The 16,593-nt window shown below is 41.3% G+C and overlaps 1 protein-coding gene across 4 annotated transcripts; it reads right to left on the reverse strand.

Moving 5' to 3' along the window:
- Positions 1 to 1,294: 1,294 nt before the first annotated feature.
- Positions 1,295 to 14,143, reverse strand: clasrp (CLK4-associating serine/arginine rich protein). Of its 4 annotated transcripts, none has more exons than XM_007549496.2 (21): positions 14,037 to 14,143; positions 12,458 to 12,597; positions 12,115 to 12,212; positions 11,667 to 11,768; positions 10,996 to 11,075; positions 10,755 to 10,839; positions 10,402 to 10,538; positions 9,639 to 9,735; positions 9,115 to 9,193; positions 8,957 to 9,030; positions 8,842 to 8,883; positions 8,545 to 8,733; positions 7,891 to 8,211; positions 7,620 to 7,805; positions 6,538 to 6,577; positions 3,968 to 4,028; positions 3,791 to 3,849; positions 3,662 to 3,708; positions 3,491 to 3,576; positions 3,318 to 3,342; positions 1,295 to 1,958 (listed from the first exon to the last, which is right to left on the reverse strand). In XM_007549496.2, exons 2-21 carry the CDS (start codon positions 12,554 to 12,556, stop codon positions 1,889 to 1,891), a joined length of 1,977 nt encoding a protein of 658 aa, XP_007549558.1. In that variant the 5' UTR covers positions 12,557 to 12,597; positions 14,037 to 14,143; the 3' UTR covers positions 1,295 to 1,888. The 4 variants fall into 4 exon arrangements, with proteins under 4 accessions (XP_007549558.1, XP_016525701.1, XP_007549556.1 ...); XM_016670215.1 differs by lacking the exon at positions 1,295 to 1,958 and adding an exon at positions 1,965 to 2,070; XM_007549494.2 differs by lacking the exon at positions 1,295 to 1,958 and having other exon boundaries at positions 2,172 to 3,342.
- Between the last annotated feature and the right edge of the window lie 2,450 nt (positions 14,144 to 16,593).

The raw sequence follows: 16,593 nt of genomic DNA on the forward strand, positions 1-16,593 counted from the left end.
GAGCCCATTGCTCTGGCGTTTAGGGCCTGTTCCTGCGCAGCCAGGATGAGGGCTTCTGTGCTGTCCTTGAGCCCAGCCTTTTCCAGTCATTGGTAGGATTTCCTGATATCAGCCACTTCAGTTATTTGTCGGTGGTACATCCCATGTAGGGGCTTGTCCTCCCATGATGGTACCTCTAGCACCTCGTCTTCTGTTCCCCAGAATATCTTTTTATATATATATATAGATTAATTTGGCACAGAGTGAAATACTTAAAATACTTACATTTTATTTTTGTCCATTTTTAGGATGATCACTTAAAGTTAATGAAAACCCAGAATCAAGTTTCTTAGAGAATTACATAACAAAACCGGCTTATTTTGACCTACTGACAAGTAAGCCGATATTTTGAACGTGGTATGCAATCAATACTTATTGCTGAGGCTCCTTTTGCATGAACTGCTGCATCAATGCAGCGTGTCATACAGTCGATCAGCCTGCAGCTCGTCTGCAATGTTGGTTCTGGTTTGTAATGGAAACTAAAATTAGCATCTTCATGAAGATCATGAGCAGATGGAAGCACGAAGTGCTGTGACTTGGTCTTTCTGAAGCACAGCGGACCAACGCCAGCGGGTAACCTTCTCCTCAAATCATCTCCGATTGTGGAAACTTCACTCTGGACTCTAAACAACTTCAGTTTTATTGCCAATCCACTCTCAAGAATCACTGGACCTTAATTTTCAAATGAAATGCAAATTCTGCTTTCTTCCTGACGGAGGACTTTGAACCACCAAGCAGTAGAACCGCTTTGGTGTCTTACCTGACCCTTAGTCCAGGTAAGACTCTTCTGACGTCTCCAGGTCAGGAATGACTCAATACGAGGAATGTGACAGCTGTCATGGATGCGACTGTGGGAGGCGGCGCTTCAGGCTCTGACTCCAACCAAAGTTCACGGCATAAAAACCTCCTCCAAACTCTTGATTTTTCACAATCGTCTCAAGAAAAAGGTGCACTGCTCCTGTACCTTTTTATGTCACTTTTTCCTTCCACTAAACCTTCCTTTAAAATACTTAAATGCAGCAGTTTGTAAATAAGCACTGTCTTTGGCAATTTTTGTGTTTTCCAGAAATTGAGATGACTGCAGTAACTTTATCTAGATGAGTAAATTAATTTAGATGCACCTGTAAATAAAACTCAACCATCAATTTCTACATTTGTCAGGCTGCTGCTGCAACAACCAGAGGAAAATATGAAAAAATAAAGGGAAGAAATGTAATTTTCTTGCATATGTAACAAATTAAACATGAGACCTAAATACTTTTAAAGTGAATTTTATTTGTTCTTTTTCACATTCACTTTTACAGAGGAAAAAAAAAGTTGTTTGGTGGTTTTAGCCAGCTGAGAACAGAGTACAAAAAGAGCGATCAAATTTACAAATTAATTCTGCTTTTGCGGAGTGGCTTTCATTTGATATTTTTGGAATCACATTTGTGAAAGTCTATTTAAAGTTTCATCTTTAGCTTCAGTCGTTTGTTTTCACAGGAACATACTATGGTTAAAGATTCGAACACCAGAATACCTTTTAAAAACGTCAAGTATTGCTCAGTGCGTCGCACTTTGGAAAAACCACGTCTCCCAAAGAACGGACCAGGAAGACGAGAAAGCAAAAGATTTGACATGCAGATGTTCCCCGGTGTTCACAAAACCCAAGCAAAACTAAATGGCGGATTAAATCGTCTCTAATTGGGTGGGATTAGAGTCTCAGTTTGTTTCATGTGTGAGCGAGACGTAGTTGCAGATTCGTTAACCAATCTTCGTATTTCCCGAGCGAGAGGTTCTAGATGAGTCGTTTGTGTCAACAGAAAACCTCCTGATGTGCGAGACGGGCCGCGTTGTCCCTCTGTCCGGCTCAGTATCTGTACGACGGACTCCGAGAGCGGGAGCGGGAGCGAGAGCGAGACCGAGACTGGGAGCGAGACCTTCAGGGAGAAAAAAACAATTAGTGCAAAGGCCAGCGACAAAAGATACATATATGGAAATATGTATATATTTTACAGGACTGACAAGCAGCTTCTCCCTTTACGCTCCAGACTGAAGTGAAACAAATTTAAACATGATATCAGGCATGTTGTTTTTCTGTCTCCTCTACACAATAAAGTTTGAGCGAAGGCAAAAATGTTCCAGATGTTTTCCTTTATAAAGTTAAGACATTATTGTCAGCAGAACTTCAAACGTTTTCCCACTTTAAAATCTAATTTACTCAAGTTACGATATGTCGGCTGTGTAAATTAGGGCACTGTGTTTAAAATAATAGCAGTGTGTGGCTTTTACTTCTCACACAGAACTTCTAAACTGAATGTAAAAAAAAATTAAATAAAATCATCAAATTTGGTCCCAATATTCAGCCAATGAAGGAATATTTGGAAAATTTTAATTCTAATAATTTTGTTGGAAATTCCAATGATATTTGTTTTCCGCCTTGTTCAGACTTTTCTAAACATCTTATCAGACGTACAATACGCTTTGGATACGGTCAATCTCAGAGCGTCATAGGTAAAATACTAAAACGCATGGTGCAGCTCCAACTAGAATAACAGTTTTCAGTTTTGTTCCACATCTGTCTGGTTTTGGTTCCCATTTTGAACCTTGTGACATCATTTTAGTCGAGCATTTTGTATATTATTTATACGTTTTCTTGTCTCTAGTCGATACAACGCCGATCTTCTAATCAGTCTGGAACCAAAAGTTACTGCATTTGATGCTTGGTCCCTAAATAAGAACCACGGTTTCCTCCCAGAATCAATAACCCTAGCTCGCTCCTTGGTTGCCTAGCAACAACCTGTTGAGAAACTTGCTCAGCAGCAGCAGCTTCATGTTTCACAACCGTTGCCTCAAAACTGGTTCCAAATAATAATAATAATAAAAAAAAAACAGCGAGGTGCAGAGAAACTGTGCATAAACGCATTTCAGATATTTGAAACAACAAACTAATCAATAACTAGCGATATTTGAAGCACTTACATGGTGATATGTTACCAGTATGAAGTGCGGCTCATTATTAGGGAAGAAAAGAAGGTTCAAGAAAAACAAAATCTCCAATTAAAGTGCATTGTTGTAATGTCCACGACGATAAGCTTTACAGGACGGTTGTTTGTTTTCTTTCGAGTGTTTTGATGTTTTTCTCCTGAGTCATCCGAACAGCCGTGTTAAATAATAACCCTGCGGGCTTTGTGATTGGCCGTTGGGAATGTTTCTGCATCGACACGGCCGAAAAGAAAAAAAAAAAAGTGTTTAATTTGACTTCACTGGAACTGTGAAGATTCCAGTGCCTTACATACCTTTTGTGTGAGCTGTGTTCTCGGCCTGAGGGACAGAGGAAACAAAGGCGCAATGAAAACAAATGCATGCCGCAGCGTCTTAGAGCCAATAAAACTGACAGCGGCTAATCAGAGGCAGATGAAATATCTGTGCCGAGCGGGCCGGGGGAGAGACGGCGAACCGCCTGTCTCACCGTGTTTGGAGGGAGAAGGCGAGTGGCTCTGTCGTCCGTACTGTCGTTCCCATTCGTCCCTCTCTTTCTCACGTCGCTCACGCTCCCTGAACACACAGCCTCTGGGTCAGACGGTTGCAACACACAGACACCGATCAGTCCACCTTGACACACACACACACGCAGCCTTACTTCATACGGATCTTGCGTGCCATGGCTCGCAGCTCGCCTTCTCGCTCCTGTAAAGTACACAAAGGGCGATGATGAGGAAATGAAGGATAAGGAAGCTTCTTTTTCTGCGTTAATCTTACACACACCGACCTGCCGCTTGTGCTCCTGCTGCTGGATCTTCACCTGAGCAGCTTTCTTATCCGCCTTGGCTGCAGATAAGGAAGAAAAAAGAGAAAGAAAAAAACTCGAAGGTGAATTTAGAGGGGAAAAACTGTTTAAATTTAAGAGATTTGAATGATTTTGACCTGAAAATAAAGTGGCACTCACACTGCTTGTTGAGCGCCTTCTGCATCCGTAGCTTCAGACGCTCCTGGGGCGTCAGCTTGGGCTGGAAGGGACACAAATGTTTCAGCACGAGATTTCACAGCATTGAAACAAAAAGTGTCCTGAGCGTGCACGAGTGTGTGCTGGAATTAGAGATGCACCGAGAATCAGCTGCTTTTAGCTCCATCGGCCCTGGAAGACGACCAGAGGGTCGAATAGTCAAAACGTCTGATTTATTTATTTATGTATTTATGTAAAACCACACGGCGTATTGAAGTTCTAGCAGATTGCGCAGAGCAAACCGCTCTATGGTGTGGACGCCGATACTGAGCGAGAATCAGAATGGAGTGAGTGAAGATGTCAAACTTTTGTCTGATAGAGATGCACTGATCCTTTTCTCACTTCCGATACCGATACAGATATCTGAGGTTTAGTATAGTCCGATACCGATACGATACAGAGAAACAGCGCTGCGTTGACTTAAGTTGTTTCCTTTCTTACACACAGACATAAATGTAGTGGATTACAACTTAAATACACCAATAGCTTCACAAGCTTGGCCAAACATGTAAAAACAACACAACTTTAATTTGCAATTAAGATTACAACAGCCAATTTAAAACAAATAAACTAACAGAAACTTCACAAACATGAAAACAAACCCCAACAAATCTCCTTTCAAATGGAGATTGTTATATTTAGAATTATAGATTCTAAATATAATGTAAAATAAACAATACAGAATGACGTCAGAGCGTAGAACTGAGTAGATCTGCCCTTTTGGACTGGGCACATCATCTCCGCTACCAGATCGAGAATAGTTTTCAATACAGATATTAACATCAGCTTGGTGCATCTCTAATGGAAAATCCCACATGAGAAAAACCTACATAGAATATATGAGGTCAAGAAGTTCTGCACGACAATATTTAAGACCTGTAATTAACGTATTTAAGATCAACTTACATTTTCTTTCATGAATTTAAGGCATTTTAAGGATGTGTTCTTTGCATCAAAAACCAGACTTGGAACTTGAGCTCACCTCCAGCAGGTTTTCTCGTTGCATATCCGAACTCAGCGCTCCAAAAGCAATGCATCGTAAGAGGCTATTATCTGGGAAACTAGTTTTTTCTCTGTTAGATAGTAGTGTGGCCAGATTAACATTTGAACTCTGATTATTTTGTCTGTTTTTTTGTTACTTTTTACAACGACAGCTGTCAGGCATTTCGCTCCTCGTTAAAACAATTAATGAAGGATGGTGGTAGGAGGGCAAAAAGTAAACATTTTAAAAGCTGTTGTGTAACTTTTCTGCTCCAGTTCTTAAAGTAAAATCCAAATCAAAATGTACAAAAACCAGAGATCAGAAACGGGACGCAAAGTTCTTGTCGGTGCATCTCTAGCTGAAATACAAACTTTATACCATCGTCTTTAAGAGAAGCGACAGAGATTAAAAGACAAATGATAAAATAATCGGAGAGCGTCTTGACAAGTGAACACACACTCCAAACGAGGTTGTGTGTGTGTGTGTGTGTGTGTTGACAGAGAAACTGCTGCTGCAGCAGGTGTGGGACAGATCAGCAGAAGCTAGGATCCACTCAGACGAACCAGGACACAATGTTCAGTATTTACACACACAATACTGTCAGAGAGATAAAAGGACGAGAAGACGAGCGAAGAAGGAGAAAGGGTCAGACAGGGAAACATGAGCAAGTTCAGGTCCAGCGAGTTTAGAAAGGCTCATAAAGAGCCGGTGGCGTTTTTCTCTTTCTTTTTTTGTCCCGACACACCCATCAGTGGGCTGTTCAGACCTGGCCAGGCAAGAAAAACTGCAGGTCACAACACTGCAGGCACGCTCGGCACAGGGAAACATCATAGCCTGTTTTACAAACTGTTCCTTCTTTACATGGAAGCTGGTTAGAGAACAGACGTTGGGTCAGCAAAAGGTTAAGACATCTGGAGCTGCACAATTCGCGTACTGCGGTGCACGAGCCTACGGACAGATGAGTCGCAGCACGCGTCCACCTTGAAACTTCTGCAAGAATGCTTTGATAAATGTAACTCAAAATGACTTTGCAAGTCAAATCAGTTGTGCTGCTTGTACAAAATAAAAAAAATAACCAATACAGGGACATTCATTCAATAGTCACAAGATTCAACAAAGTATTTCATCCAATGGGAAACGAGTCTGTCTTTCTCGCGGGCATTAATGCGTGACGCCCTGCGGACTGGTTCGTACTGCAAACATATAGGGGACGGTTCGCTCTGTCACGCATACGTGTTTGTACAGCACACACAGGTTCTCTGCACAGGAGAGGCGTCAAGACACGCGGGCTTCAGAGAGAGGAGACGAGGCAGGACTCAGCCTTTCTCCTGGGGCTTTTAGCTGGCGGAGCTTGTGTCCACTTTAAGGGTGCAAGTACGGGAAAAATAAAAAAAAAACAACATAAAAAGAGCGATTTAAGTGCAACAATAGCTTGTATATTCCAGTGTGATGGACAACCATGTCAGCCTGTCAGGGATGAGGGAGGCGTAGGCTTTAGCAAGAAACCAGACTAGATCAAATTCTTACTGACTTTGGCAGCTCCCGTCTCTTTACCACCCGGAGTGTCAGGCCTGAGGGAGAGAGAGAGAGAGTGAGAGAGAGAGAGAGGGAGAAAAGGAAAAGTGTTTCGAGCTTTTAAAATGTGCTACCAGTGAGATGTGTTAGCTGATTAATTAATCTTTTCCAGTATAGCTGCTAGCTGCTTTCGATTAGAAACCAGCTAAATGAACGGCTTCATCATAATTCTCAGTGTGCGTCATCACAGATTAATAATTAACAAAAAATTAAAGGTGTAGCTACAATCGGATTGTGATTCATCAATTATTGAAATAAACATAAACTAATTTAGTATTTGATGAACTGTCAATTTGAGTATACAGACTCTAATATATGCCATTTGCTGAAAAGTAAAACGCTCTCAAAGCAGCAGTGAAGCCAAAACTGTAGAAATTTTGCATTTTAAATGAAAAACCTTCTTTGTCTGTAAATATGTTTTACCCAGAAATCCTCACTTGGCTCAAATTTTGTGAAATTCTCCTACTAAACACCTTTTGTTGAGCAGTTACTAACTGGAGAGCTAAAATGATGTAGAGTAGGTCACAGCAAACTCATGAGTTACAATGGTCCAGTCAAAGCCCAGATATAAAGACAACTAAGAATCGGGAACAAAGCGTGAGAGTAGATGTTCATAGACCCTTCCAAGGATTAGGATTTAGTTAAATTACAAAGAGAAAAGGAAAAAATGTCAGACTGTCAACCTGCAAAGGTGGGAGACATACCCCTAGAGGCCTGCAGCTGCAATTACAGCACAGTAAGGTTCCGCCAATTATTGACTCAGGGTGACTGAAAATAAATGCAGGCCACATTTTAGGTTTTAATTCGCGTAAAATACTGGAAACCTTTTAAAACCTCCTTTCAACTTGACATTTAGACACTGCTTTGTAACCCGTCCCAATAAAATAAAACCAATAAAACCAGTCTAAAGCTGGTTTGTGGTTGCAACATAAACCTGCAATGTGTTAATGCTCGTTATACCTATGTAAATGTATAAATACTTGTGCTAGCTGCTGTGTTTCCTCAGGTGTGTGTGATCAGACTGTGAGCCCTTCTTACTTTCTCAGTTTGTCAGAGATGGTGTTGGCAGCAGGCTGGGCCCCCCGGTGGGTGGGGGAGGGACTGTGGGGCGGGCGGCTTGGAGAAGGGGACGCACTGTGGCTGTCACTGTCTCTCCTCCGGTGTCCTCGACCGCTCCAGGCTCCCTGCCTCAAGCCGCTGCCCTGCCTTGAACCCGAACGAGACCTGCAGACCAAACGGACGAGCGGGACGTTAGAGGACGGCGTGTCTGTCACGGGCTAACCACCACATTTTCCGGGATCATCCAAACCTCGTTCGTCTGCGTGCCGAATAGCGTCTCCTGTCCCGTTCCCGGTCTCTGTCCCTGTCTCTATCTCTGCCTCTGTCCCTGTCGTTGGACCGCGACCTCGTCCGCTCCCGCCTCCTCCACGAGCCCCCGTTCCCTCCTGCCCTCCCCCGGGAGCGGGACCTGGAGCGCCGCCTTGACCGCGAGTGGCTCCGCGAGCGGCGGCTGTCTCTCCGCCCGTGTCCCCGCCGGCCTCTGCGTGAACGGGAGGACGAGCGAGAGGACGACCGGGACGAGGAGTGGGACGAGGACGAAGAGGAGCTGCTCGAGGACGACCTCCGTCTCCTGAACAAATGCAGAAACAAAGTTTGAGGAATAACACCGGCTGCGTACCCAGCCTCTCGATAATCACATCAAATCAAACCGCCGGACATAAAAATCGCTTTTTTCTACCTGCTTAAGATAAACTGGGACATGCATGAACCTCGCTGAAGAGCTTTGGCGCTTAACTGACTGAATTAATCAAGGTTTTCTCCCTGATGGTTTGTCTGAGACCTGATTCACCTCACCGATCACAAAAATCCACCATCACACTCTTTGCATCAACGGCTGCAGTACATAAGGACTGTGTGAGAGGAAATAACCAAACAAATGCCACGAAGAGGGAAAATTACCGACCGGGAGCCCCTGCTATGACCTGCAGAGTGCTGCAAGCTGGAGGGGGCGTGGCCAGAGTGAGGGGCAGCGGTTTGTGTCGTGGCCGCGGCTTCATCGTCGCTGCCGCCGAAGCTGGTAATGAACGTGATCTTCTCCGGGCCGGGGGTACGCGAACGGGACCGGGACTCTGAGCTGGACTCCGACTCAGGCCTGAAGGAGATGGAAAAAAAAGTTTTCAAAAAAATGAAAAAATGAGAGGTTGTATTCTCACACACCACTAATCAGGATTAAAATGTCGGGATCCGTGGGACGTCTCACCGTTTGTAAGGGTCGTACGTCGGGCTGTCTCTTCTGGCGTAGCTGAAAAGCAACGCAAACAGTGACGTGTTTGCAAAGCCTCGTTTTAAACTTCTTAATAAAGTTAAAAGCTCACCTCGGTGGACTGATCTGTCTTCCTTTTAGCCTCTTTTCTCTAAACTCCCTCCTCTGTCTTCGAGAGCGGCGGCCCTGAAGCAAGACGAGCGCATGTAAACGGCCAGAAAGTTGCACTAAACGCACAAAAAAAAAGTCTTTCAAGTGATTTAGCCTCACAGAGTACATGGCCTTCTCTGCCTCCAGAGCTTTGGCGTGTTTAATGGCCTCCACTTCCTCCTTGTCTTTCTTCAACATCCTGACAAAAGATGAGGTTGTGAAAGCATTAGAAGAAATACAAACGCACTCTCGCCGACGTTAAAAACGTTCCACTTACGTTTCTACATTTACAGAAAAAAAAGAAAAAGAGATGTATGTGCGGTGCTGAATAACTTTTATCGGTCTCCAATTATTTTATTATTCTTATTCAGGAAATATTCTCCAAAAAGTCAAAATTGCCAAAATATCCACCGCAAATGAAGTAGAAAAATAGAGGCAGAGGCAAGAACAATAAAGCGTAAATCTGCATACTTTACTATTTTTTATAGCAACTCTAAATGTATCTTTAAGTCATTTCATTTTCTCTCGTCATGTTTTCTCCTTTGTCCGTTTATTTAAAGATTGTCATTTTCATTTTTCTTGTTTTGTTTTTCCTTATGACTCCTAGGAGTTCAAGTGACAAATGGGAAAGAAATAAAATGTACCTCACAAAGTCGCCTTCCCCCATCCCGTAGGGAGTCGCCATTTTGTTTAGATCCAACAGCTGCTCCGGGTTCAGCTCATCAACATCGACTTCCACATCTGCAAACATGCAACACAACCGGTCAGACTGATAAAAACTAATCCCAAACCTCAGGCATCAAACTAAAGTCAACAGCTTGTGAAAAATTTTAGAAACTCGCTGCACAAAATGCCAGTAGAAATTTTTATCAAAGCAATAAATTCTCCAGCCAAAAATTAATTACCTTTATTTCGAGTATAGCTAAAAAGTTGGAAAATAAAACTTTTTTTTGTTACAGTTTAAATACCAATTCAAACTATTCTAAGTAATTAACTTTCTTGCTTACAGAAAGAACTAAGATTTTCATATTAAATGTTTTTATTTCATAAAAAGGAAAAAAAAATTCTGCAAACATTTGTGACTATGTTACTTCTTGAAGAGCCAAGTTCTGATTTCATATTTGTCTACCAAAGCAATATTAAGTCACTCATTAGAAATAGCTAATGTTTTAAATTGTCCCTGAATTCCCTAAAAAAGATATATTTTTTCAATTTACTTTATACAAATGCAACAAAAACAGATAAAAGCTGAAGACATCGAGTGTCTCACACTTGCAGCCCTTCACAAAATCAACCACAGATTCAAAGAGTTAGCATCGTAGCTACAGACACCATCTTTGATGCTCTACTTCCATTTTAGCTCAGACTTTCTAAACCTTCCTGGCGTTCTCCCTCAGATTCCCTCACCAATATCAGGAATGCCTTCATCCTCCTCGGATTCACTGTTCTCTGAATTGTCGTCTTCTTTGTCCGACTGGGAGTGAGGCTCCGCCACGGTGCTGTCTTCGTACGTGTAACCAATGGCAACCTTTTTCTCTGCAAGTCTGCACGAGGCGAGGAAGGATTAATGAATTTATAAACCACTTAAATTCCGCAGGAAGCAAAGATATGATCGTTGTGGATCGATGAGCAATTTAAAAGTGTACAAGTTCAATTTTGTTACCAGACAAAAGGTATAACATATAAACAAATAAACCCCCGCCCCCCACAAAATATAAAACCATAGTTGAAAATACAAAAGCAGAGCAGGAAAAACATACTTCTTCTTCTCGTCCTCATTTGGTTTGGCCAGGCCACCGTAGAGCTCATCCAGGTAGATCTGGTATAAACACTGCTCCTCTGAGACTGTGAGGGGACAGCAGGGAGTTCATCAACTCATCACAGCTGCAAAATATACCCACTGAGAGCTGGCCAAGCACCACCGTGAGCACACTGTGCACGCACGGAGCCGGGCACGTGTGTAACGCCTCGACTGCTGCGCTACTTTAAGTAAACACTCACTGTTGGCAAAATCATTCTGAACGAGTCCTCTGTAGCGCTCGTAATTGCACTTCCTCTCCTCCATCTCGTGATCTGGCGTTCTGTGAAAGAACAAGAAGCAGAATGTTCTGCGCTTTAGAAAATATTTCCCTTTTTTTTTAATTATCTGGCTTCAAACATTTGAGCAAAAAAAAACAACAACAAAAAAACAATAGACTCATTAACAATTCCTCTGACATTTGATATTTAACATTTAAATACCAGAGACTATAATAAATGCTCTGCTGTCGTATTAGAACCGATGCATATTTTATGCAAGCATAAGGTAGGAAAATTATTTCGACTGAACGTGTGGGATCCTTTAACTTTTCCCAAATTGAAAACAATCAATTTCAAATTATATCTTTCTCTAGACGGTAGGAACAGCTTTGTAATAACTAAGAATTTCTTTACGCAAAAAAAAAGAAAAACTAATCAACAGAAGAAATATAAAACTAATTTATTTGTCAAGAAGCCGAATTATACCTGGCACGTTCCCTCATAGCATACACATGATATTAAGGTAATGCTGTGTATAAAAACCAATAAGCTACACAATAATAACTTCCTAAAGTCCAGAAACAACAATAAAACACTAAAACTAGAACCCTTCTTTAAATGTAACGCGTTACCAAAGTGTTTTAAAGACTTACGATGTGCTGAGCAGAGGAGGGGTATAAGTTGGGATGTAGTCCAGATGGGCCCTCACATCAAATCTGTCAATCATGTTGTTGGCGTCTCCCTGCCATGGCATCCTTTGAAAGAAAAAATTTAAATGATATATTTTCCCAACAATGCAGGAATCCTGATTTTATTACTTATATTTTAAAAAACAGACAAACTGAGGACATGTCTATTAACTTAAGCTGTCTTTAGGATATTATATAAGCAACTAGCAACACTGGGCTAAGTGTTGTTTATTTATTTGAAATCGTTTTTTTTGTTTGTTTGTTTTTTAAGTACACCAGCGACAGTGAGACGGGTTAAGCTAGGCTTACAGTTGAACTGGGCTGAAGCTGAAAGTTGTCTGGTTTCAGTCCACCAGCTAATTTCAGAGTTACTATCAGGTTTCTTTTGTGCAGAGTTTTTTTTTTTCCTCACATGTTGGCAGGGCTTTCTGCAGCCAGCGCCACAGCCGGGTCCAGGTGGATCTTGTAGGATCGGCCGTGAACCTGCAGAAACTGGGCAGGATCTTTTTTCTGTCGAGACAAAAAACGAGAACCAGGTGAACACCGCGACGGAATACCCTACTCAAAACAACAACAACAACAACAACAACGTGTTGCCTCATATTCATTTTAATCCAGTGTTTATGATGTCATTGCTGGGCACTGCTTGCCCTTTGAGCACTGAGACACAGCTACAATGTAGCAATTATGCTGCAGAGGAAGGGCTTTAAATGTCACCGCCACACTGGGTTCAGCAGAGCAACAAAGTTCCTCACTATCTTCTCGTAGTACTCTCGGCGGCGCTCGCCACGGCGTTTGTAGTCGACCATCATGCCACGGAGCTTGCGCTCGTGTTTGCGGGCCTCCTGCCACATGACGGCGCCGCTGGGGGTTGGGGCGCGGCGGGGCACGGCTGCTGCAGGTGGAGGAACGAGGAAGAGACGAGACGAACACGGGACAAAGAGAAAAAAAAATGTTGAGAAATTTTACTCTGCGTTTGTTTTAAGTTGTTAATCCAGGCTCATCATGATAAGGTCATTTTTGCCAGACTGTTGCTCTGTTAAAGTAAAACTAAAATAATTCACATCAATGCATCATTTTTGGCACACACACATTCAAGTTTAGGTGAATTAGAAATTGTTACTTCTAAAATATTTGACAAACATTTATTTACAAGAGAGGGTTTTATATTTGAAAATTGTTTGATGGGCATTTATTAAAATTTCAGTAATGATCTGTTTAAAAGTGCACAATCTTCACCAATAAAACCCATCAACCACAGCATGTAAGAAGCAAATATAACAATAAACTCACTAACAGGAGACAAAAGTTTATTTAATAACCTATCATCCAATCCAATAAATGAATTCAAACAAGGATCAATAACTGAATAAGCTGTTTGGAATCAGCATTTCATGACCCAATAGGGAACAGATCATAGTTAAAGCTAGTAACCGTGGATGTTTTGGTATTCACTTAATGAATGTAGCACCACTTAAACGGCTAGATATTCATAAATTAACATAATATGGCTAAATATCCAAGTCTGGTTCATTTTGAAAGTTTGCGATGCGACATGATGTGCAATGCAATTCTCTAAACAATGGCGGTACGAAAGAAAATCAGTTTCTACTTCTGCCATATTTTCAGTTGGATTTAGCTCTGGACTTTGACTGGACCACTCAAACACATTGGCAGTTATATACCTGCCTGCCAATGTATCTGCTATAAGACAATCACCCTTATAGTAGGGTGATTGTCCTGCTATAAGGTGAACCCCAACACCAACCTCACCAGTCGCAAATCTTTCCATCTCTAAATGAGCCTTGAGAACTGAACCGTGTGCAGCTTTCCTGTTCCTGCTCAAAAGAAAGGATTCCCACAGAATGATGCTGCCACCACCGTGTTTCGGGGCTACTTGTTATAATAGCTAAACACAACACGTAACGATTTGCATTCGGACCAAACAGTTTAATTAATCTGCTTCTATATGTTTCTGTCACTTTAACTCGGTTAACCGCAGCTCAACGGTCAGATATTCATATGCTAACCTAGCTTAGCTAGCTAACCCCCAAACGTTGCGGTTCATTTCGATCATGAATCTTAATGCTACATATTTCTGACATGCAGTGGTTGTAGAATACCGTAACTTAATGTAAGTTAAATTAGTGCTGCAACACATGGGCCTGCCAGACTGCGCATCTGACTGAGGCCTGCTCGCTGTTAGCATCAGAGCTACATTAGCTCTGTAGAAACGGTAGAGACAGCGGCTGAGTCTCAGCTTCACGACACAGGAAACGCATCACATAAAATCCACGCAGATAAGTAAACACGGTTTGCATTCACGGACTGTACCTGTTTAAATGTACACCAATAAGAATCGGGGTTAATCTCTCAAGCTGAATGTCACCACCACACGCCTCCTTCGCCTTCTCCCTCTTCACCAAACTCAGTCTGTAGGGGGCGCTGCACCTCTAATACTCAGTATTAAAAGTATTAGAAGAAACCCATGGAGTGTCGATTGTTTTTAGGCCACTTTCTCAAAGATTACACACATTTTATAATTAACTTACTTGAAAATTGTTTTTGAAAGTCGTAAAAGTCACTCAATACCATCGTTAGCCCCGCTTAATCTGAATTTAATTCCGCCTGCTCATGCTTTTACTAATTTATAATCCTGCCCAATAAACAGTCATAATAAAGGTCAGGCTGAAGTTGAACTATATTTATGCATCTATCTAAAATAAATATTTAACCTTTTTATTTTTCGTGACCATTGAGATTATTGTACAATTTAAAAGAAGTGATGTAAAAGAAGTTCTTTATGTTAATGGTCTTTATCCATTTATTACAAATAGAAATTATTTTATCCTATTAGTAGTTGATGATTTCTCTCAGAACTGCAAGAGCACCTTCTGTGATTTAAATAAAAATAATAATAATAATAATAAAAGCATAAATGAGCGGTTTTCAAAAGTGCATACTTGTGGCCACAAGATGTCTCTGTAAGACAGGATATATAAAATCTCAAGTCTGCATCTGCCTGAAAATTTTAAAGCTGACGGATTTCTGAGCCCTGAAACCCATTCAGTAATGTTTTATTTAAGTTAAAGCTAGACAAACTAAATTATCCACGCTTTTTTCTCTTTTATCATAACTGAACTTTTTCCTTTGCTTAAACGTGGCTTGCTTAGAGAAGCAGTGGATTAGCTTTATTTGCTATAAGCATAGATAGGCTTACAGGAAACTCCTAAACAAACCAGTTGGCTTTAAGGAGGGAATATGAATTATTAGGAGACAATAAACAAAGCCTTGGCAATAACAAACAGAAATGTATAAGCATTAGCTGCATCCCTAGAGGTGTGAGGGACAATATAGGCAGACAGCTGATGACACAAGGCATTATAGCAGCTCTTTAGATTCAGAGTCAGTACCCATGGTAAACTTTCTAATCTTCAGACTGGGCCTCGACATCCTGTGTCGCGCAGCAGGTGAAGAGAAAATCTCGTACATATCATATCTTTACATGCTTGTGTGTGTGTAAACTCTTGTTTCCTACATTTCCTGCAGCCCGGCACGGAGACAGGAAGCCTGTTTTCATTTCCAGCCCGCCGCTGTTTGCTCAGGATGGAGGTCACGTTTGTGACATTCATTTTGCCGTTGACAGTCGCTTTGCTCTGCCTCGACTAGCAAGACCTTTCCTTTCACACGCAGTCGTTTTGTACTTCGCAGTTAATCATTTCAGCAATATTTGATGAGGAAATCAGATGAAACGCTGGTGTACACGTACTTTGGTGCTGCTGGTAAAGATGGGTGGAACCTTTCATATAAATCCCTGATTACAGCAGCGCATTGTCAGACTGAAAGTTTTGGAAACATGCAGTTCTTTCATTCATGAGGGGGGAAAGAAAATCAGTTAATTTTTTTTAAAAAATTTTTTCAAAAAAATGCCCACAGTTAATACCATGTATGACCCACATTGTTGCCAACAAGACAGCTTCCAGTCTTCTCCTGTAACATTTTAAAGCTTAGAGAAAGAGATCATTGACCAGCAGCCATCTTTGCTAAAAACTGTTATTCTTTAACATCATATTATGCTTCTGTTGCAACAAAACGTTGGATGTATTTGAAAGCTCTCTACACATCAGCATCAGGGTAGAGCACTGATAAATGCACTGTACATACTGTAGATTGCATACATCTAACAAATGTGGAGTCATTTCACATTCAAAGCATGTCTGAATGGAAGAAAGGTGGGACGGAGAAAACTGCAAGGTGAAGGGAGGTTATTAAAAGTGGATGAGCAGAAGTACCTGGGGTAAATCGTCAAAAAAAAAAAAGAAAATGCTGCTGGGGTGGAAGGAAAGAGAGAGACCTCAGTAGAAATACTGATATGCAGACGGTTGAGGAGGGTGAATATAAAGAGATGACCTACGGTGGCGACCACTGAAAGATGCAGTTGCAAAAAAAAAAAATGATGATACCCGAAGCCAGTGATAACTTTATACAACTCTGCTGTCATGATTTATTCCTACCCTGGACTTGGTAATATCACTAGCTGCACTTTATTCTCTTTTCAAATGTCAGCGGTACACAGGTCGTAAGAGTGAAAACTCCCAGTTCTCAGTAAGATGTAAAACAAAAGTTGGTAAATGCACTTTTATTACAATCCACGCGCCTCATCATCCCGAATGGAAAGTGAAAAGGGACAAACGGAGAAAAGTAATACAGTGATACTTCCATACTGAACCACAGTACAAAAACAGCATCAATATGTACAATATATTTATGTGCAAAAAAAGCTCTTTTTTTTTTTTTTACACGCCAATATGAATAAGAAAACATACATCTTTTACAGAGACAAAACAGGCAACAGTGTGTTAAAAAAACAAAAAAAAAAAAAAAAAAAACC

Source organism: Poecilia formosa, unplaced genomic scaffold (genome assembly GCF_000485575.1).
Source record: "Poecilia formosa unplaced genomic scaffold, Poecilia_formosa-5.1.2 Scaffold31, whole genome shotgun sequence".
Classification (NCBI taxonomy): Eukaryota; Metazoa; Chordata; class Actinopteri; order Cyprinodontiformes; family Poeciliidae; genus Poecilia; species Poecilia formosa.